The sequence below is a fragment of the Lepus europaeus genome, chromosome 23, assembly GCF_033115175.1.
Source record: "Lepus europaeus isolate LE1 chromosome 23, mLepTim1.pri, whole genome shotgun sequence".
Classification (NCBI taxonomy): domain Eukaryota; kingdom Metazoa; phylum Chordata; class Mammalia; order Lagomorpha; family Leporidae; genus Lepus; species Lepus europaeus.
Window position 1 is genome coordinate 27,106,214 of NC_084849.1, and position 22,199 is coordinate 27,128,412.

Sequence of the window (22,199 nt, forward strand, 5' to 3'; positions counted from 1 at the left end):
CTGTGGCCATCTGGGGAGTGAACCAGCAGAAGGAAGACTTTTCTCTCTCTGTCTGTAACTCTACCTCACAAATAAATAAGATCTTCTATTTAAAAAAAAAAGGGGGGGGGGGGGCGGCGCCGTGGCTCACTTGGTTAATCCTCCACCTGCGGTGCTGGCATCCCATATGGGCACCGGGTTCTAGTCCCGATTGCTCCTCTTCCAGTCCAGCTCTCTGCTGTGGCCCGGGGAAGGCAGTGGAGGATGGCCCAGGTGCTTGGGCCCTGCACCCCATGGGAGACCAGGAGAAGCTCCTGGCTTCAGATCAGCGTAGTTGCAGCCATTTAGGTGAAACCAACAGAAGGAAGACCTTTGCCTCTCTGTCTAACCAAGTTCAGGGCCATTGAGAAGCTAGGAGCAGGGGAAAGGCAGCCACCACTGGGTTAACAGGCAAATGCAGACGAATCCAGTACGCGGCTCTTATGCTGGAAATTCAACTGCGAACGTTTTGTCAATGAAGTTCTGGAGTTTGCTGGGGCGGGGGTGGGGGCACCTGCCTGGGTAGATGTTCCTGGGGCTGCTGACCCCAGCTGCTCCCAGAAACACTTTCAAGTTAAAGCCAGGTCTCATCTGCCCACTGTCGAGGAGCAGAAGGCCACATCACAGGGCCGAGAGCTCGTGTGGACCTGGCTCCCTGAGCTGGGCACCCACCCAGTGCAAGGGGTGCCCAGGGCCCCGTGTGGGTGAACCTGCTGCAGCCCAAGCCCAGGCACGGTTAGATTCAGAAGCAGTGATGGGTTTATTCAGATCCATGGGCAGCTACAAGTTTGGTTTGATTTTTGGTCACTGGCCCCGAATGCTGTTATGCCGAGTTTACACCACAGCATAAAACCCAACACTGACAATCTGGAAACATTAAAAAGAACCCCTCCACACCAGCACTGGTGGTCTGGCTTAAAACCCCAGTGAGCCGTTCTCACTGGGCGCAGGACCCGTGACGGGGAGACGCATGGGGACTTCGACAGTGAACATGGACCCGCGTACGTTTGGATCATTTCGGTGTTATCAAAAGGTGACTGTGGCTGTCTTTGGTTGCCAGCAGCATCGGACGCCACCATCCCAGCTGCGTCCGTCTGCGAGCCAAGCGAGTGCCCGCCGGCCCGGGGAGAGGCCAGGCCCTGTGCTGAGCACCGTGCTCCGAGAGCACCTCTGTCTCCTTCGAAGCAGAGTTTGAGGCCCTGCGGAGTCCTGCTTTGCCACGTGAACTTTAAAGCTGGAGTCTCATTTCCTCAAGGGTCTCTGGCTGAGCTCTTGTCTTGTATTCTCACGGGGGAGGAGCCATCACAGCCAGCCAGTTGGGGGAGACAGGCCTGAGGTGGGCCGAGGGCACAGTGGGCCTCGAGCTCTCCATGGCAAAATCCCAACATGGCCACCGGAAAAAAAGGCCTGTGGCTGGGCGCTGGGTCGGCGTGGCTCTCGGGCCCTGAGGCCCACTTCCCCGCCAAGCCTGGGACACTGCTTTCTCCTCTCTGTCTCCCAGAGAACGGCACTCTTGCAGAAAACGCCTGAGACGCCCACGGATGCCCACGCTCTGGCCCGGAAGGGGCCCTCCAGCGAACCTACCACTCTGCACCGGGCGCAGAGGCCACGGCCTGTCAGAGCTGGTGCAGCTTCCCCCGCTCGGTCAGCAGCGTCATGGCCACGGCGTAGAAGAGGTAGCCCAAGATGACGATGAGGGTGCAGGGCACGGGCCCGACAGAGAACAGCGAGGCCACAAAGAAGGCCAGCAGGAGCGTGAGCAGCGTCCGCCAGCTGCCCAGGAAGCGCAGGCTCAGCCTCGGGCCCCGGACCTGGCTGGCCGCTGGCCGGTGCCCCGCGGGGCTCAGCAGGCGCCTGTCGGCCAGCGCGGGCTCCGTGAGGTGGTAGCGACAGAAGCTGCCGATGAAGTCGTCCCGGGAGCATAGCGCTGCCATCTGGCCTGCAAACTGAAGCCCAGGGGAGCTCAGCGTGGCGAGCTCTGCAGGCAGCCACCCCCGCCCTGGGCCGCGGGGCACCCGCTCCGTCTGCACCTCCCAGGTCTGCAGATGGGGCGCAGGGAGGAGGCGTCCCCGGAGAGGGCAGTCTGGAAGTCCCCACTCACTCTGTGGTTGATGGCGGACGACAGCCGGAAGAGGGCACGGACCAGGCCTGCGATCTCGTAGCTCCGGATGGGCTGCAGCTCGGAGTCCCCCTGGTACTCGATTTCAAACCTCCGCAGCCCGTTGATGATCTACAAGACCGCGCCATGAGCACACCTTTGCGGCCGGTGGGCCCAGCTGGGCGCCCCGGGGACACGGCCTCCTACCTGGTAGCGGCCCAGGGGCGTGAGGATGAGCCCATTCTCCCCCACGATGCAGTCTGGGAGCTGCTTCTTCCCGTTCTCGTCCTGGGCGGCCCCCAGGGCCAGCGTGAGCTGGGCGAGCTGGGCTTCGCTGAGCTGTCAGAGAGAAAGGCCGCGCCCTCAGCGTCAGGGGCAGGGGAGACGCTGGTCCTCACCACCCACGGCTCCCAACAGGGGGAGGGGCCCAGATATGGCATCCTAGGTGCGGGCCTGTCTCCCACTAGACGAGCCCGGGGAGCCCCGCTGGGCAGGGGTGAGCCCCTCCGGGAGAGGAGCGCGCTGGCCGCAGCGCCGAGCCAGAGCCCGTACTCGGAATATCTGGCGCAGGTACTCCAGGGCCTTCTCCAGGTACTCGTCCGTCTTGCGCACGCTGTCCTGCCCCAGCTCGTCCAGGTCATTGGCTGGGTAGCAGCCGTTGGCATCTGCGGGCCAGAAGCCCAGCCATGAGAGGAAGGAGCGGCCGGCCGGGCTCTCCGCGCACTGGTCGGAGATGGACTTGGCGGTCTGCTTGGCCTGAGTGATGAGCTGAGCGAGGCGCAAGACCTGTGAGGGAAGCACGCGCGGGTCAAGCACTGGGGGCCGCCTGGAGGACAGCGAGGCCGCGGGTGCTGCCCACAGTGCCCCATGTGCGGGGGGACGAAGCGGGGTCCGCTGCCCCCACCCTCGCCCTCTCCCCCGAAGCATGTGCCCCTGCCCCGGCTCTGCTGCGCCCACTCACCAGAGCGCGGACCTCGGGCCCGAACATCGGGGTGTACTCGCAGTCCTGGCCCTCCAGGCCGTAGACGTGGCTCTTCACCTTGAAGGAGGCGTCCGTGACCGCAGGTGGCCACGGTGACAGGAAGCTGCCCGTGAAGGTGGGGGCTGTGAAGAGTCGGTGCTGGCGCTGGGGGATGACGAGCTCCGGCTCCAGGAATAGCTGCTCGCCTGGAGAGCAGGAGAGGAGTCTGGCCACGCCTTCTCCGGACGCAGGGCGCCTGGTGCTGCTGCCAGGCTTCCAGAAGTTTCCGCGGGACTGTGACCGTGCTGAGACCTGGCCAGCACCATCTCACCTCAGCTAGGGGCTGCCAGCTGAGCAGGAGCCAGAGGACCCAGCAGTGCCAACAGGAAGACAAACACTAGCAGTGGGTGGCAGAAGCCTACACCCCACAGAGACAGGAGCACCGCAGGGAGTGCCCCACCTCCCCGGCCACCACCAGGTGCAGGAGGCAGGTTCTAGAGGCTCTGGAGCTCAAGGCATGGCCCCGCCCACCCACCCACCCCCACCTACGGGCCGAGGGAGCGCTGACCACAGGGACAGGGGGTTCACCCAGGCTCAGAGGCTACAAGGGCACTGAAACCCATTGCAGCCCAGGCCGCCCGCAAGCCTCAAGGGCAGCTCGGGCTCTCCCCAGCGGAGCAAGGCCTGCCGGAGGGCCCCAGCCGAGGGCTCACCTTTCTGGATCATGTCAGCCAGGTTGGGCTGGGCAAACACTTTGGCCACTCTGAACACCATGAGCGCATTCTTGGGGCTGACCAGGTCTGTGCGCAGGGCACGGTTCAGGAAGCCCACGAACAGCTTGGTGTACATCAGCAGGTTCTCCTGGACAAAGGGCGCCCTGGGGAGCGGGGGTGGGGTGGGGGGGAGGCAGGTCAAGGGCCAGCCTGGCCAGAACCCTGCGCTGGGCCATGCTCCCGGGCCGAGGCTTCTCGAAGGCATCAGGAATGGTGCTAGGGGGGCGAATGGGACCGAGGCAGGAAACAGCTCGGCCCTCAGGACAGTGGACCCTCAGCAAGGATGCGACCCTGAGGCCAAGGCCATGCTGGGGTGAGAACAGCAGACGGACAGCTGGCGGCAGCTGGAGGGGGAGAGCACGAGGCGGGGAGCACGGGTGGAGGGGCTCGGGGTGACCTGTACGTTCACTGGAGCCAGCAGGACAGGGGGCGGGGCAGGGGTCACCACTACTTTCTTAGGGAACCCATTCCAGGACCCGACATTTTGGTCAAGCGTAGGCCAGTCTGAGTCCCTGTGGGGCCTGGGGGAAAAGCCCAGGCGCTCCTGGCTCGGTGCCTGCTCACCTCAGCATGGGCTGAGGGATCCGGCGGAGCCGTGGGGAGGCAAGGGTGCCGGTGCCAGGCTCACCATTTCTCTGGAACAGTGCGGGGCTGCGAGTCACTGCTTTGGGCCTGCTTCTCGGGTGCATACCGCCACGGCTGCAGGTAGCTCAGCCACATCTCCAGGACCTGGTGAGGCACACGTGCGCCCTGAGGACTGGGGCACAGGTGGCTGCGAGGAGGGGGCTCCTGGGCAGCAGCCTTAGCTGTGGGGCCAGGCTCTCCCAGGATGGCCGGGGCGGGTCTGGCCCTCTTCTTGACCTCAGTGCACACATCAACGAGAGGGACATTTCTCACCTCCACACCAGAAGGCTCACCCCTGTGACCTTTAACCCCCACGCTAGCACTTCAGGGGCCCGGAGGCTGATCGACAGTGTCTGGATCCCAGCCAGGTGAGGTCAGACCCTGGGCATGGCAGGGCTCTCGTGTTCAAGCAGCACGGCGCAGCCCAAGGCCCCCTCTCCCAGGGCTCCGCAGCACCGACTTCCTTCCCTGGCCCGCCCCACAGCACCCCCTCACAAGGGTACAGCAGGCAAGAGCAAAGGTGCGAGAGCACGGGCACTCACGGCTCTGAAGGACGCGTCGAGGGGCCAGTGGCCAAAGCAGTGCTGCAGGAAGAGGTAGAGCTTCTGCTGGACGAACCTCGGGACAGCAGCCCTGTGGGGCGGGAGGGACACTCGCCGCGGGGCCCAGCTCCTGCCAGGCGCCCTGCGGGGCGGGGGGACACTCGCCGCGGGGCCCAGCTCCTGCCAGGCGCCCTGCGGGGTGGGAGGGACACTCGCCGCGGGGCCCAGCTCCTGCCAGGCGCCCTGCCACACGGGTGAGCCCTCTTCAGCCCACTCCTCAGGGGAAGCAAGCAAGGCCCAGAGAGATGAAGGGAACATCCCAAGGACACGCAGCATGCTGGAGGCCAGGCCACTTGCTCTTCTGCTCCTGGCCTCCAGATGGCGAGGGGAGGCAGGGAGAAGGAGCCGCAGGATGGGGTCTCTGGCCAGCCAGGCTCCTCCGACCACGGCAGCAGTCGAGAGGGAGAAGCTGCTGGGCAGCCCCACCTGTCTCCAGGGAGGAAGCCGGGCCTGGTGGGCAAGACAGGCCAGGAGGCTCAGGGGTGCCCCACCTGCCCAGGCCTCTGGAGGCCTCACCTCGGCCCCACACCAGGGCCCCGGCCAAGGCTGCACCCACCTCTTGAACTCTTCCAGGGGGCTGGGGGCGTGCGAGTGGCCCACGGGTGACGCCTGCTCGGGCCTCAGGCTGCCGGCGAAGGCGTGCAGGTGCTTCAGCAGCAGACGCACCACCAGCACGTGCTCCTCGGTGGGCGCGAACGACTCCTAAGGCAGGAGAGGAGGGGTCAGGGCCCGGGAGCCCGCCTGGCTCCCCCCCCAGCACCCTCCTCTCTGGACTGAGCCGAGCCCAGCTCACACGTGAAGTGCACAGCTCAGGGCCCATGTGGCCTGCCCTGACCCCGCGACTGCGACTGCTTCCTAGCGTCCTGAGTCCTGCTTTTGCAGTGCAGGGCTGTGTGCCCTTGGGCCCTGCCAGCCAGAGGACAAGGGTGCAGAAGGGGCAGGCCGGCATCCCAGCCCCGCTGGGGATCCAGGTCTCTTGCCTGCCTCCCACCGTGTGCGCAAAGCTCCTTGGGGCTCACCGTGTCTGCCGCCAAACTCCTCCAGCCACGCCGTGGCCCCTCCCACTTGCTGCCCCTCTTGGACACAGCTCAGCCCGGGAGCCTGGGGTGCCTTCCTGTAGCCTATGGACCTGACAGCAGCTGAGACCCCCAAGACAAGAGCGCACTGGGGCTGTGAGCTGCAGTGCACCAGGGGCATCTCTGAGGCCCACGGGGGAGGGTGGGAGTGGGCGGGGCAGCGTCTCGTGGCAGGGCCTGGGACAGACTGCTCCTTTCCCACATTCAGGGCCCTGACACTGGCGACGTAGAGGCTGGCACGGGGCAGCCCACATGCAGGGCACTGGGCAAAGGCCACCCAGACGGTGGAGCCTGTTAAAGCCAGTTTCACGGTCGCTTGCCACGCGTGTCGCCGCGACACTGCCAGCAGGAATCAGGAGCCACATTAAAACATCTTTCTTTACAACTTACCCATGTGTGGTACGGTGTTACCGGGGCAGGAATGGGCTAAGACATCCAACACCAGCACTCAACACAACGCAAGCAGGACGGCGGCGCCAGGGCCCGACCCTGGCTGGGATTCCGAGTGGTGACACCGTCCTTTTAGCTCAGGGCAGGAGAGGGCCCCGCCCCAGGAACTGGGAACGCACCTGACCCACAGGTCCTTCGGAGCCAGCCCGGTCATCACAGGGACCCCTCGCCAGCCACCAGCCCCAGGGCTGCTAAGCCCTTCTCAACTCCCACTCCTCCCGGACCAAATTCCAACACGTGGTCTGGGCCGCAGACACACCCGCCTCCTCCTCAATGCCGCGTCCCCAGAGCCTGAGCTCCCCCGGGGCCCGGCCTCTCAGGGCTCTGCTCACACGCACTCCTGCGGGGGCTCTTCCCTCGCCTCTCCTGCCCCGAGGTGCCTTCCCAGGGGCCCTCGCCTTCCTCCCCGCCACAGCTGCTCATCTGGGGCCACCACACTGTCCCGAAACTCAGTGCCCGGCCACATTTTCTTCCCGGAGTGGACTGAGCGGATGCCGGGTGCGAGCGCAGATCCCTTTCTCTGTTCTTCACGAGACACCCGACAAGCCTGACCTCCATTCCACAGCCCCCAAGGCTGGCTACACACGTGTCCTCTCCGTGACACCACTGCCAGCTCACACCCACCCCGGAGGGCTCTGCGAGATGCCAGGTCCCAGCGGGCCTGTGACACGCGTGGGCTCTGGGGCCGAGCTCTGAATCTGCCCCGCCCCCCGAGGTCTCTCCCCAGGCTCAGGGTCAGCTGCAGCCTCCGGACTCAACAATGGTTCTGGGCGGGGCAGACTGTACCACACCACAGTCCCCGGGCCTCCTAGAGCACCCGCCCCTGCACAGCAGGGGCGAGTCAGGCCACTGCCAAGGCCCGACTCTCTCCACTCCCTCCATCCAGGGCCGAGTGCAAGGCCCTCCAACACTTGAGAATCTGTGAGGCCTCCAGCGGCAGGGGGCCTGCTCAGGCTGCCTGTGACCCCACAGCCCTGCCTCACCCACAAACCAGGCTCGTCTGAAAAGCAGGGATCAGGCCTAGGCCCACCTCCCCGCCACTGCACGGGCTTCACTTGTTTGGAAGCAGACCCTGAACCCCCGCTCTGCCCAGCCCCGACGTGCACTTGGGGCAGGTACAGGAAGCACACGAGAGCGGCCAGTACTTGGTAGGCGTGGAGGGCCTGGAGGCTGGGCTGGGCGGGGCTGTGGAGGGCGCTGGAGACACTGAGTCGGTAGTGCAGAACCTCCAGCTGAGACACGGCACACAGAAGCCCAGAGCAGAGGCCAGCGGCCCGGGGTCGGGGTGGGGACGGGAGAGGGTGGGGAGAGACAAGGTGGGGCAAGGGGAGAGAAAGAAACAGAAGAGCCCAGAGTAAAGAGAAAAAACAAAACAAAACAAAACAAAAGCACAATCAGTGACAATCCAAACAATCAGAGCGCCAGCAGCCTTGGCCAGCGAAGCACCACCCCTCGGGACCAAGCTGACCCCGCGGGGGCCCTCCTCAACCTCACGGCAGAGGGCAGGGCAGACCCTAAACACCACCCGGTAGCCCCTCAACGCTGCTAGGCCCTGAACACCTCTGCAGCCTGGGGGCTGCCTCAACTCGCTGCTCTTCCAGGAGGGGCCTGCGACCACATGACAGGGGGCGGGGCACGCTGCAGCCTGGGCCCTGAGACCACATGATGGGGGGCCTGGGGCCCCTGCTGAACAAGCTGCGGGCGCCAAGGCCCTAAGGCTGAGAGAACAGAACTGTTGAGGAGCCGGTCCCAGGAGAACTGAGCCAGGACAAGAAACAAGTACAGTAGGCCCTCGTGTCCTTGGGCTCCAGAGACAGCCGACTGCGGACCAAAAATGCTTGGGGAAAAGCGCCTCTGCGGAACGCAGCATTCCCGGATGTTTTCCTGTCACCATGCCCTGCACCACACGGAGTACACAGCATTCACATTGGATTGGCGGCTCCCAGGCCTCTAGAGATGCTTCAAAGTACGCGGGAGGGTACGTGTAGGACAGATGCAAAAACTGCACTGCTTTCCGTAACGGACCTGAGCACCCATGGCTGTCCACAGGGGTCCTGGAACCAGTCCCCAGCAGGTATTGAGGGACAAACACAGGCTCTGCTCACCAAGGCCCCACCCTGCCCTCCAGCCCTCCCATTCTGGAAATTCCATAACGGTCATTACCAGTGCTGTGCCCATGGGCCCTAACTGGGAAGACAGCACTCCTAACTCACCTGGGTCCTACCCTCCAGAACCCCAGAGCTCTCAGGGCCAGGAGCCACAGCGGCCACATGCTCCCAGAGGCAGCGGAACCCTGAGCCCAGGACCACAGCCCTAGCTCCTTGCAGAAGCACAGCGTAGCACAGCTCAGCACAGCTCAGAGCCAGCCCGGAGCGCATGCTGCCCTGCGAGCGCTACGCCTCCTGCCCGGCCACGGCGCTTCGCACAGGAGCGGTCAGAGCACGCTTGCCAGAGGCTGAGCAGATGCACAGAGCAGGGTGGGAGGGGCACAGCCTTCCTCTGTGCCAGACCTGGGGCTCCCCTGCTATACTTAGGGAGGGATCGGGAGCAACAGTCACCCATCAGGTCTCTAACCTGCCGGCGGCAACACGGGACAGGCCCCTGGGCGGCCTGCAGGGCCAGGGCCATCTTCACTGCCCACAGTCCTCTGGGGAGTGAGCATGTGCCATGGGCCCAGCCGGCCACCACAGAGTGGGACCTCGGGAGCTGCAATCCTTGCATCCAGAAACCAGGGCTGGGGGGACTGGCAAGAAGTTCTGTGAGGCAGGGGCCTCATGGCCTGGATCAACAGCAAGGGCCCCGGGCGGCGGTGGGCCCCCATAGCGGTCTTTCCTCAGCTCTCACCACTTTCTCAGGTTTCTTTTTTTTTTTTTTTTTTTTTTTAATTTTTTTTTTTTGACAGGCAGAGTGGACAGTAGAGGGAGACAGAGAGAAAGGTCTTCCTTTGCCGTTGGTTCACCCTCCAATGGCCGCCACGGTAGGCGCGCTGCGGCCGGCGCACCGCGCTGATGCAATGGCAGGAGCCAGGTGCTTCTCCTGGTCTCCCATGGGGTGCAGGGCCCAAGGACTTGGGCCATCCTCCACTGCACTCCCGGGCCACAGCAGAGAGCTGGCCTGGAAGAGGGGCAACCGGGACAGGATCGGTGCCCCGACCGGGACTAGAACCCGGTGTGCCGGCGCCGCAAGGCGGAGGATTAGCCTAGTGAGCCGCGGCGCCGGCCCTTTTTTTTTTTTTTTTTTTTTTTTTTAAATAATCTGAATGTAGGAGGCAAAGGGCAAAGCACCCAAGGACAGCCAGTACCCACCCATGGTCATTCTGAGCAGGTCTCACCCACCCCGACGTCTGGCCAAGAGGAAAGCGAAAGTGAAGATGAGTGGCAGGTGTTTCCTGCTCCGGCAGGGAGTCCCCAGCCCCTCCCGGAGCAGGGAGAGCGGACACATCACAGGTGGACCTTCTGCTTAGCCCTCCAAAGTGAGGTAACCAGGCAGAGAGAGCGGACAGCGACGGTGAGGCCCAGCCCTGGCCGCCATGCACCATCCAGGAACATGCAACTCTGCTCCCGCGGCACCAAGGCACCGCGAGCCTTCTGTGGCTCAGGACGCGCAGCTCCGAGTCCTCCGCCTTCCCCCCTCCTCTTCCCGCCTGAGGCCAGCGGTGGGGATCTGCGGGCACCCAGGCCTCTGCTCAGGGCTCTGGGAAGGCGCTGCAGGGAGCAGCACCCTGCCTGGCCCTGCTCCGGAGGAAGGCCACAGGCGCCCTTCTCAGGTTCACTCCATCACCTGCAGCCCCTTCTCTCGCGAGACAGCCCCATGAGTTGTGCCTGGCAGGAGCAAAATCCCGGTGTACTGAGCACACGGACACAGAGCCCCGGCAGCAGCGCGCAGGCCCACGCTGCCCTGGCAGGGCGTGGTCACTCGGCGTGGGGCTCTAACTACACATCTGAGTGCCCGCCTGGCCCTCAGGAACTCACTGGAAGAACCTTTCTATCCTGGTGAGCCCTATGGGATGCTGGCCTTGGGGACGGTGCCATCTCCACATGCCCCTCACACTGGCGTACTGTCCGGGGAGGAGGGAGGGGGAAAGACTGAGGAAACGGAGGGGGAGGAGGGGGGAGGGGGGGAGGAGCAGGGAGGGGGAAAGACTGAGGAAGAGGAGCAGGAGGAGGAACAGGAGGAGCAGGAGGAGGAGGAGGAGGAGGAGGAGGCGGCGGCGGCGGCGGTGGCGGTGGCGGCAGCAGCAGCAGACCAGGAGGCATGCAGGGAGGCACCAGGCCCCCCCACCCCCAACAGCTCCGGTGGATGTGGTAGGGGAGGAGGGAGGGCAGCATGGGCAGGCAAGAGAGGCTCAAGTTCCGGTCGGCCCAGAGCCACCACCTCTCCCAGAAGCATGAGGACACTGCTGACGGTGGAGGGCACACACCAAGCCAGGACTCCCAGAGGCAGCAGCAACTCCACAGCCCCCAGCAGGAGCACCACCAACTCACCCGTCCTGCTGCAGGAAGGGGCTCTGGAAGCCAGGCAGGGAAGACCCCAGGACCCAGGGGCAAGCTCCTCAGAGCACCCAAGAGCAGCACCCACCCTGTCTGGCATCTGAGTAGGGGATGGAGGGCTCCTGCGTCCCAGCACCGGCGCAGGGAAAGCACAGCGGCTGAGCTGAGCAGGGCCGGGGCAGACCAGAGCCCTACCTTGGCGTGCGGGGACTGCAGCTTCTGGTACATCTCCAAGGAGTAGTGATGAAGCCACATCTCCACGAAGACCTGTGACAGAAGCGCAGCTGCTCAAGTCATCCTCAACCACAGTGCCAGGCCTTTCCACCGGGGGGCGGGGGCGGGGGGGGGCCCACACAGCATGCTGGGAAAACAGCAGGTCCACGTGGAGAGAATGGAGCTGAATCCTCCCCCAGGCCATACACAAAAATCAGCTCAAAATGGATCAAGGACCCAATGACAAGACTAAAACCATTCAACTCTTAGAAGTAAATTGGGGGGGAGGGGGGCAGACGCGGTGGCCATGTGGCGCAGCAGGTAAAGCCGCTGCAAGTGCTGGCATCCCATATGGGCACTGGTTTGAGTCCTGGTTGGTTGCCCCACTTCCAATCCAGCTCTCTGCTGTGGCCTGGGAAAGCAGTGGAAGATGGCCCAAGTCCTTGGGCCCCTGCACCCATGTGGGAGACCCGGAAGAAGCTCCTGGCTTCAGATTGGCCCACCCCCGGCCATTGCAGCCATCTACGGAGTGAACCATCTGATGGAGGACCTCTCTCCTTCTCTCTGCCTCTCTGTAATTCTGCCTTTCAAATAAAATAAATAAATCTTTTAAAAAAAAAAGTGAATATGGGAGAAATAAAAACTTCACGGGAGCCAGCATTGTGGCACTGCAAGTTGTGGCATAGCCTGCAATGCTGGCGTCCCGTGTGGGTGCTGGTTTAAGTCCCAGCTGCTCCACTTCCAACCCAGCTCCCTGCTAATGTGCCTGGAAAAGCAGCCGAGGATGGCCCAAGGGCTGGGGCCCCTGCACCCACATGGGAGACCCTGAAGAAGCTCCTGCCTTGGGCCTGGCCCAGCCCTGGCCATTGAGGCCATTTGGGGAATGGACCAGAGGATAAAAGATCTTTCTCTCTCTCTCTCCACATTTCACATAAGTTTTTAAAAATATTAAAAAGAAAGAGGGGCTGGCCGGCATCGTGGCTTAACAGGTTAATCCTTCGCCTTGCGGCGCCGGCACACTGGGTTCTAGTCCTGGTCGGGGCGCCGGATTCTATCCCGGTTGCCCCTCTTCCAGGCCAGCTCTCTGCTATGGCCCGGGAAGGCAGTGGAGGATGGCCCAAGTCCTTGGGCCCTGCACCTGCATGGGAGACCAGGAGAAGCACCTGGCTCCTGGCTTCGGATCAGCGAGATGCGCCAGCCGCAGCGGCCATTGGAGGGTGAACCAACGGCAAAAAGGAAGACCTTTCTCTCTGTCTCTCTCTCTCTCACTGTCCACTCTGCCTGTCAAAAAAAAAAAAAAAAGTTTAATTTGTTTATTTGAAAGGTAGAGTAGGTTTGAGTGTTCTGGTCTGGGAAACAGACCTCTCCAACTTGGCAAAAAGCACAGCGTCTTGCACACAGGTTGTGTGAGTTAAGAGAGACAACCTCCAACTATCTACCTCCCAGGCTGTCAACAGCGAGGCTGTGGCTTCTCCATGTGGAGGAAGGCCTGCACAGCAGCCTCCTCGGTGCTCACCTGCAGCAGAGTTTCTGACCTCCAGATTTCGTGGGAGGCAGGGTCTGCGTTCACAGACGTCTGGTGAGAGATGTGTCGCTTCAGGAGGCTGGTGTGGTGGAGGCCGTAGGAGGCGAAAGGCATGGCTGGCGTCCTGAGGGAGACACAGAAACAGCCCTGAGCTGGCGGCTACACTGGCCAAGCCCACGGGCAATCTGGACATCAAAATCAACAACCAGGGCCAGCGCTGTGGCGTAATAGGTAACGCTGTCGCCTGATGCCAGCTGCTCCACTTCTGATCCAGCTGCCTGCTCATGTGCCTGGGAAAGCAGTGGAAGAAGGTCCAAGTGCTTGGGTCCCTGCCACCCATGTGGGAGACCCAGAGGAAGCTCCTCGTTCCTGGCTTTGGCCTGGCCCAGCCTTGGCCATTACAGCCATCTGGAGAGTGAGCCAGCAGACAGATCTCTCTGTCTCTGCCCCTTTCTCTCTGTAACTCTTTCAAAATACATACATAAATCTTTTTTAAAAAAATCAACAACAGCAGAAATTGAGTATACATGTTTGAGCTGCAGGACTCCCAGGTCCACACTGATCCACTTGAAAGAGCTAAGAGCACCCACTAAGAAACACAGAAAATCAGCAGTGAGCAGCTGCTCTATTAAGAATCAGCAACAGATGCTGACACACAATTACACTCTGGACTTTTCTTCCTGTTAAATTCTCATGCTAATTAATTTAGGCACAAAGTACTGATTTAACTCGACGGTGGAAAAACCAGTGACAAATCCCCTAAGTCCAGAGGAGGAGGTTCCTGCTGAGACGCCTGGGAAGGAGCCCAAGTGACAACTGTGGTGCTCCCGCCCTTCAGGCCCAGGCTAGGCCTCATCGTGAGCAGACAGACAGCAGAGTCCTAGGAGGGAAGAAGCCCCGTGCACCCGCCTGCACGCTTCCCGGGGAGCCCAGGCCCCAAACACTGGGGACCACTCCAGACTGCAGGGCACCAGAGAGAGCAGCGCATGCGGAGAGCGAGCCAGTGCGGGGCCTCAGCCGGGCACCAGGCATGAGCGGGTGAAGACGGGGAAACCCAAGTGGAGGCCTGAGGACGGCTGCTGCCTGGCCACAGTGCCAGGAGTCCCGGCAGTGGGCAAGGGCTCACTTCTAGGAAATCACTCTCCAAAACAGAGGTCACGGAGCGCCACGTTCATCACTGACTCAAATGGTCGGGGCAGGGCGGGGGGGTGGGGGGCAGGTGACATGCAGTTCAGATGAGAAAGAAGTTAGGAGGCAAGAGAGGAGGCAAAGTGCCAACAACGCAGAAATCTAGGTGGAGGGGCTACAGAAGTTCTTTACGTTATGCATGACAACTTTTCCCTAAACCTAAAACTGTTGCAAAATGAAAAGTAAAAAAAAAAAAAAAAAAGAACCAAACCAACCAGGCCCAGAGAAGCTCTTGGCAACTGAACTCTGCCTGAGCGCGTGAATCCACCACACCTATAGGTCCTCCTCACTGGCCACAGCACCACCAAGCGTCGGGGCCACTAGCCATGGCTGCTGCCCAGGCAGCCTCTGCCCTCCCCCCTCCCTGGGAGCATCTGTCCACTAAGGTGAGTTTTGGGGCCTGGTGCACACATGCCAGGATCTGCAAGCAGGCGCCAGCCAGTGCAGTGGGGGAGGGGTCAGAGGTGCACAGGCAGCAGGGGCTCCTGGGAGAAAACAGCCACGGGGTTCTGCACCAAGAGCCCACTGAGGCCCCAGTGCAGCCAGGCACGAGGCCCCCAGTTCACACCCTCACTGGCGCAGTCCAGCACCTGACCTGGTCGGCGCGGCCCGGCACAGAGGATTCCTTACTCCAAGCCCCTCCCTCAGCCCACACAGATTCCTATGGCTCCTTTCTGTCCACAAGACAGCCCTCGGGCCCTCCACCTTGCTCACTGCCTCAGGGCGATGGAGACATACCGCCTGTGGGGAGGGCTACTGGTGCCCATTCCCACACCACAGCAAGGCTTCATCAAAGAAGCCAGACACTTGACAGCTTCCACGACGGCCAAGGACCACTGAGCCCCCTCACCCCACCCTCCAGTCCGTGTTAGGACAGCTGGGGAACGAGGCCTAAGAAAGCTTGGAGTCATGGACAACAGCTGGGGGCACTGTGCCTGCGGGCAATGCCACCAAGCAGGCCACTCTCTGACGGAAGGGCCAGACCTTCATGGCCAGGGAGACCTTACCTGGGAGCTGGTGAGGGGCTGGCGCCCCCTGGACTGGAGGACAGCGGGGGAGGCACACTGCCTTCGGTGGGCAGGAACCAGGACAGGTATCTGTCCACCAGGATGAAATAGGCACAGTCTGAGGTGCGGATGTGCAGGGACACGGGGAGCGGCTAAAAACCAAGCTCACAGTTAGTGTGGCTCCGGTACCTCCCTGGCCACCCCGAGCACCGGCAGCACAGGGAAGCCCCAGGCCACTGACCCCGCCTCCTTCCCAGGGCTCCACACCCAGAGGCATCCCTTCCGCACCTTTTGAGTGATGAGGCTCAAAGCAAAGAAGAATATGTAGTACTCGAACGGATCTGAGGGCACCATCAGGAGGCAAACGCACAGGGAATCCGGCCACTGTCCCAGGGACGCACTGGGCCATCCACAACCTCCCCCGCCTCAGGGTCACTGAAAGGATACTGAGGGCCAGGTTCAGACCAAGGCCGCCGGTGGCCGGAAACTGGACCTTGTTGTGGTACAGAGGGCTGTCGGGGAGGACACGCTCCTGGATGGATGCCTTCACAGGGCCCTGCAGGGAGGAAGATGAGCTCTTGGGCGGTTGCAAGCATGGGGCCCCGCATGTGGTGCTACTTTGGAAGGAGACCAGCACACAGAGCCTGCCAGAATTTCTATCAGCCTCATTGAAAATACACAAACAGGGGCTCTGTGCGGCTGGCGAAGTGGTGAAGACACTGCTTTGGACCCCACATCGCATATCGCAGCGCCTGGGCTTGCGATTCAGCTCCTCTTCCCCATCCAACTTCCACTAATGCTCCCTCTGGGAGGCGGCAGATGATGGCTCGAGTACTCGGGTCCCTGCTGCCCACAAGGAAGACCTGGATGGAGCTCCACGCTCCTGGCTTCAGCCTGCCCCAATCCCTACTCTTGCAGGCATCTGGGCAGTGAACCAGTGAATGGAAGATCCCTCGCAACATCTATTTCTCTCTCTGTCTCTCATTCTCTCTGTTGCTCTGCCTTTCAAATAAATAAAGATAAATTCAAAACAAAACAAAAAACCAAGCAGCCAGGGTCACAGCTTGTGTTTTTGAGTTCCGGTTCCTCTGCTTCTCATACCCACTAAGTCACACCTCAATTTGCTCTGAGGGACAGGAGACTTAGAAGAGCAGAGCAACATGCCTCAGGGCCCCGTCTGCCACTCGGCCAGGAGCCAACTCGAAGGCACAGCACCTTCTCCATTGGCAGAGTCTGGAATGATCTTTAAACAAAAGTAGCTGCTCTAATCTATGATGCCTCCAGGGCCCCGAGAAAACACCAAGGCCTTCTCCTGCTCCCTGTCACTGCCCCAAGTGCCACTCTCCCCACCAGGGCTTACTTACAGGCAGGTAGGAGACGGGAAAGTCAAACTTATAGTCTTCAGCTTGAAGTTTATAAACCAATTTCATCATTGGACCACTGAACATGAAATTCAACAAAGACAGGACAAATAAAGGAATTGCAAACGCTCTTGCAATCACAGAGTGATTTCAACACAGGATCACCATGAGGAAGCACCCAGCCCCTCTCGGGAACAAACCTACCTACCCGGGGTCGAGGAACTCCATGGCAATGCTGTACTCGACAGGGTTCACACGGCCCTGCAGGCAGCGCAGGTTCCAGCCAACGAGGATGCCATCCAGGCTGCCAAAGATGCTCTCTACCAGCCATGGGAAGATGGTGTGCAGCTCCTGCAGCGGCATGTACTGGGGCTGCAGGCAGGCCCAAGACCACTGCCCATTGCCACCCCAGCTCCGGTTCTGCCCCATGCACTGGCCACCTCATTCGGAAGAGGTCACTCCCTTGTAAGGGACCTACAAGTCCTGCATCCGCAGGTCCCCTGCTGTGGGGCTACACAGCACACAAAGTAGCACCTGTATAGTTGGGCCAGTTAAAGAAAAAAGCCTATGATTAAAAGACTTTCTTTAAAATACTGGGCCTGTGTTGTGGTGCAGTAGGTTAAGTCATCTCTTGCAATGCCAGTTTCCCACACTGGAGTACCAGTTCATGTACCGGCTACCCTGCTTCTGATCCAGCTTCCTGGTAACGTGCCTGGGAAGGCAGCAGGGGATGGCTGAAATGCTTGGGCCCCTGCCACCCACGTGGGAGACCCGGATGCAGTTTCTGGCTCCTGGCTTTGGCCTGATCCAAACCTGGCTGTTATGGTCATTTGGAGATGATGGAAGATCTCTTTGTCTCGTCCTCTGTCACTACCTTGCAAACAAATGATTATTTAAGGGGGGGAGGGGCTAGGGAGAGAGGGCCAGCATTGTGGCACAGCAGGTTAAGCTATTGCTTGCAACGCTGGCATCCCATATGAGTGCTGGTTTGTGTCCTATCTACTCCATTTCTAATTCAGCTTCCTGCTAATGCACATGGAAAAGCAGTGGAAGATGGCCCAAGTGCTTGGCTCCCTGCGTCCATGCCGAAGACCCACAGGGAGCTCTGGGCTCCTGGTTTTGGTCTGGCCCAGCCCTGGCCATTTGTAACAATTCAAGGAGTGAATCAGAGAATCAAAAGTCTGTCTCCAATGTCTGTAACTCTGCCTTACAAATAAATAAATGAATTTTTTTAAAAACCAGAAACTTTTGATCTGAAGAGGGAATTTTTTAAAAAGGGTGGCAGAGCAAGCCTTGAAGTACAGTAGGTTAAGCCTCCGCTTACAATACCACATCAAGAACTGGAATGCGGATTCAAGTCTTGGCTGCTCTGCTTCCAATACAGCTCCCTGCTAACGCGCTTGGGAAAGCAGCAGAGGACGGCCCAAGTGCTGGGGCCCCCATCACACACACTGGAGACCCAGATGGGGTTCCTGGCTCCTCGCTTCAGCCTGGCTCAGATTTGGTTACTGATCTGTGTTGTTCTCTGTCTGTTGCTCTGCCTTCCACATAAAGTAAATCTTAAAAAACCAAAAACACAAACTAAAGAAGGTGGACAGAGAATCAAGCCTCCTGAAACTACGACCTACTGTCCTGTGAGACTGACCCCTGTCCAGGGCAGCTTGCTGGACTTGACAATTCCAGGTGTGACTGAAATTCTATTTTGGGGATTTCAGTCAGAATTCTTTTTGGCACTGCTGACATTTTGAGCTGGTTCTTCTGGTTTTTTTTTGCAGGGAACTGTGTATTACAGGGCATTTCCAGCATCCTTGGCCTCCACCCACTAGAGATGTGTAGGAACGTACGAGACAGGCCCCAGAGAGAGACGCTGGCAGAGCCATACCTTGGCTGGAAAATCTTCAATGACTTTAACCAGGTCTTGGCATCGCTGTGCAAAGGGCTTGTTTATAGAGTCAGCTTTCAAGCTAGCCTAGAAGACAGAACACAGCAAAAAAAAAAAAAAAAAAAAAAAAAAATCATACTTGCTCTGCCAACTTGTGCTTATATTCTAGCTGAAATCAAAGCAGAAGTCCAGAGAGGATGTTGTGGCCCAGCAGCTTATGGCCCCTTGTGACTCCTCCAACCCACATCTGAGTGCCTGGGATGGAGTCCTGCCTCGTCTTCCCATTCAGTGCCCTGCTAATGTGCCTGGGAAGGTAGTGGTTGATGGCTGAAGTGCCACCCACATGGGAGACCCAGAAGAAGCTCCTGGCTCCTGGCTTTCGATCGGCGCAGCTCTGGCCATTGCAGCCATCTGGGGAGTGAACCAGTGGATGGAAGACCTCTTTGTCCCTACCTCTCTCTCTCTCTCTGCCCAGGGCTGGCTGATGCCTTCTCCTTCAAGGGAAGACTGCACAGGGCCTGACTCAGGGACAGAGCCTTGGGCTCTTCAAGCCATCAGCTCGAGACGGGTCACTGTGGAAGAACGTCCCTCCGAGTCAATGTTTATAAAAAATATCACTGGACACTGAAATTAGGAAACATCATCACCAACACCTGCCTCACCCCTAACTCCTCAGCACCACGTTTCCCATGGTGCTCCCAGCAGGGCTCCTCCACCTTCCACCGACTAGACACGAGGACACTGTAAATGCGCAGGGATTCACACCATGAACACCCTGACATCCTCACTTGCTCCTCCCCATGACCTCGGAAGTGAAGGAAGAGGCACTGAATCAACTCTTCTTGTAGGTAAGGGAACCAGAGTTCAGAGACTGAACCAACCCAAGGTCTAAACTCATACGGAGGCAAAGTCAGTCAAGCTTAAGGATTCTAATTCCTAGGCCAGTGTTACTTCTATCCCATGGCCCTGCAAAACAACCAGCAGAAGAGTTCTTCAAATGAGTGCAAAGAGCTTTCAAATCTCTCAACCTCGGAACACTCTCGCAGGTGGCAGCTGATACTCACAAGTAAGAAGCTAGGTTGCTGTAGGTGAGGGAACGCCATAGCAGTCTCCCGTGGAGGGTCGGAAATGGTCACCCCAGAAAACCACTGTGGGGAAACAAAGACGAGATCTCAACTATCACGTGGTTAGGAACAGCCGGGAACTCATCACACTGGCTGCGGAAACGTCAGTCGCATACAGTCCATGGGGCCAGCTTCAGAGTCGCCCTGTGGAGGCAAATCCTTGGCACTGCTGGTACAGCGCCTGCCAGGACTGGTTCTGAGGGCTTGCCACGTATTTCTTCATCTAATCCTCAGTGGAGGCAGAATTCTAAAAAGATGGCACTGCCCCCCTCCCATGGCCCTCAAGAGTCCTGTCTCCTGGTTATGCACTCACTCAGGGCCGATTTGAAGGGATCTTTGCATTTGCAATTAAGTCCCCAGCTCGACGACTGGATCCTGCCAGGAAGCTGAAGGCGCGTGGAAGCAGACTCTGCCCTAGAGCCTGCAGACCCGCGCAAAGCCTCCAGCTTCTCGATTTCAGGCCAAAGCAGAAAAGCCTGCAGACTGCACCTGGCTTCCTCACTACGTGGCTCTGGGTAACTGCCTTACGCTGCTAAGCCTGCTAGACGAGACGATGCTCACAGCAACCCAGGAGACGAGCAGAGGAGGAAATGATGGCAGAAAGGCAATGGGGCCTCACCCAGCTAGCAAACGGCAGACCCAAGATTCAAACAAACAAACCTCCTCACAAACCTCAGCTCTCGGGCCGGTCAATCTATCGGGCCGTGAGAAATCAGGAACAACTCCCGAGATTCCTGCCTGCCCACCCAGGTCAGGAACGGGGCACGTGCAGATGAGGACAGGGCCGAGAGGCCTGCCACGCCCCGCTGACGACAGGATAATGAGTCTTCGTGGCACTGCTCTGCCCATCACAGGAGGTAAGGCAAGTGCCAACTGACAGTCCACGTGGAAGGAGAAAGGAAGCCTTGCGGGCAGCTACGGGCTGACAGTGTCAGAACCTGCCAGGCCGTCAGCACACAAATAGTTAACCTTACCCCTGGCAACCCTGAGAGGAACCAGAGCTGTGAGGCAGCAGTTGAAGCTGGCCTGCGGGCATCCCACATGGGTGCCGGTTGAAGTCCAGCTCCCTGCTAAGGCACCTGGGAAAACAGAAGAGGATGGCCCAAGTGCTTGGGCCCCTGCACCCCCGCGGGAGACCTGGAAGAAGCTCCTGGCTCCAGATGCTGTAGCCATTTGGGGAGTGAACCAGCAGGAGGAGGACCTATCTCTAACTTTGCCTTCCAAATAAAATAAATACATCTTTCCCAAGAAAAAGAACGACCCTGAGGACGTCAGGATGAAACTTCATGGCCTAAGAACCTGCCGGCTCTGGCTCTTACAGCCACACCCTGGCCTGGTTAAGCCCATACACTAAATTGTTGACCTTGATAAACACCTGTCAAGGGGGTCTTCAGCCCGTTCAGACCACCCCCCTACCCCCCACGCCCGCCATGGCAGAGGATGTGGGTTTCTGCACGGACACATGGCAGCCTCCCATTACCAGGGAACCCGAGTCTCTTCTCAGACACCAGCCCCCCCCCCTGCTGTCCGAGTGACTCTTTCCTTATCCCCTACAAAGCTGCCTTCAATAAAAGTCTTTTCTGCTTTGAAATGGCCGCTTCCTTGCCTTCTTAGAACACTTAAAAAAAAAAAAAAAGTCTAAGCCTAGAACAGAGAGAGGAGACACAGATCTTTGCTAGCTGGCAAAAGAGACACATCCTAAGGGTTTTCCATTCTTAACTAGCCACCCATTTCCGAGGTAAGGAAAACTTAAAACGCCTTAGCCCTGATCTACTTAAGTCAAGAGAACACGCTAGGCTGCTCCAAAGTGATCAAAGCCTGATAGGACTTTGGAGCCACGGAAGGAAATGACCTCTCCGCCCAGAGGGCACACGTCACAGGCAGTGGCTGCAAGAATGGGGCCCCGAGACGTGCACCCAAGAAGCAGCCTGTGCCTCCGGGACCCCCGGTCTCCGCCCCTGCCATGGCCACTCTCCCCGGCCACACCTCTCCCTCTGCGCGCCGCTACTTCGACGCCCACTTTTTCCCAAGGAGCCGCTTCGGCCCCTGTTCGTGGGGTTTCGTGTGAGAACGACGACCCTCGGGCTTGGAAGGTAATCGTGCCAAGCAAACCAGCCAAGTCGTTGCTCTTCAAGCAGCGGCAGCGTGTCCCCGTGGGTGGCTCAGAACTGTCCTGTGAAGCGAGTCAGGACCTCCCTGTTCCACGTGAGAAAACTGGAGCCTCGGGTAAACCGGGCCACACCGGGCAGGAGCTGGGCCGGGAACCTGCACCCTCCGATGCCGCTCGTTCCTCCCTCAACTCGTTCAACGAACGTTCACCGAGCACCTACCGGCCCTGGAAGGGCTAGCCGCGGGGGAAGGTGGCAGAAAAACACGCCCCAGAACGGTGGCATGAGGCCGCGGCCGGGGCCGCAGCCACGGGGCTGCCCCGCCGGCCCGGCCTGGGCAGAAACGCCGGGGCCCGCCCGAGTCCCCAGGCTCGCGGAGGGACCGAGACGGCCTAGGCCGCAGCGACAGGAACCCGCTCGGGCGCGAGGTCGTCTCGTGCGCGGCTCTTACCCCTCACTCACCTGTGGGAGCCCGAGCGACACTCGCCTAGGGAGTGGGAGCCGCCAGTCACCCGGCGCTGAAATGTCGTCATCAAGCTGCGCGCGCCGTCACGGCTCTTTAGCCGAGCGGGAAAAGTTTCCCCCGCCTACTTCCTCTAAAGGCGCGTGCGCAAACAGAAGGCCCGCCCCGAGGAGACGGGCGGTAGCCGAGTGCGCGTGCGCAGTGCCGCCATCAGCGCCCCCTAGTCGTCAACGCGC

General features: G+C 60.1%; 1 protein-coding gene across 4 annotated transcripts; it reads right to left on the reverse strand.

Moving 5' to 3' along the window:
• Positions 1-507: 507 nt before the first annotated feature.
• On the reverse strand, positions 508-22,068 carry SMPD4 (sphingomyelin phosphodiesterase 4). 4 transcript variants are annotated; one of them, XM_062182202.1, is made up of 20 exons: positions 21,963-22,068; positions 19,333-19,416; positions 18,269-18,355; positions 16,595-16,737; positions 16,390-16,465; positions 15,473-15,581; positions 15,314-15,366; positions 15,026-15,177; positions 12,822-12,954; positions 11,288-11,359; positions 7,748-7,834; positions 5,633-5,778; positions 5,017-5,107; positions 4,479-4,579; positions 3,791-3,954; positions 3,078-3,283; positions 2,669-2,902; positions 2,324-2,455; positions 2,120-2,248; positions 508-1,964 (listed from the first exon to the last, which is right to left on the reverse strand). In XM_062182202.1, the coding sequence occupies exons 2-20, from the start codon at positions 19,369-19,371 to the stop codon at positions 1,635-1,637; spliced, it is 2,484 nt and encodes an 827-aa protein (XP_062038186.1). In that variant the 5' UTR covers positions 19,372-19,416; positions 21,963-22,068; the 3' UTR covers positions 508-1,634. The 4 variants fall into 4 exon arrangements, with proteins under 4 accessions (XP_062038186.1, XP_062038187.1, XP_062038189.1 ...); XM_062182203.1 differs by lacking the exon at positions 7,748-7,834; XM_062182205.1 differs by lacking the exons at positions 18,269-18,355; positions 19,333-19,416; positions 21,963-22,068 and adding an exon at positions 18,032-18,051.
• Between the last annotated feature and the right edge of the window lie 131 nt (positions 22,069-22,199).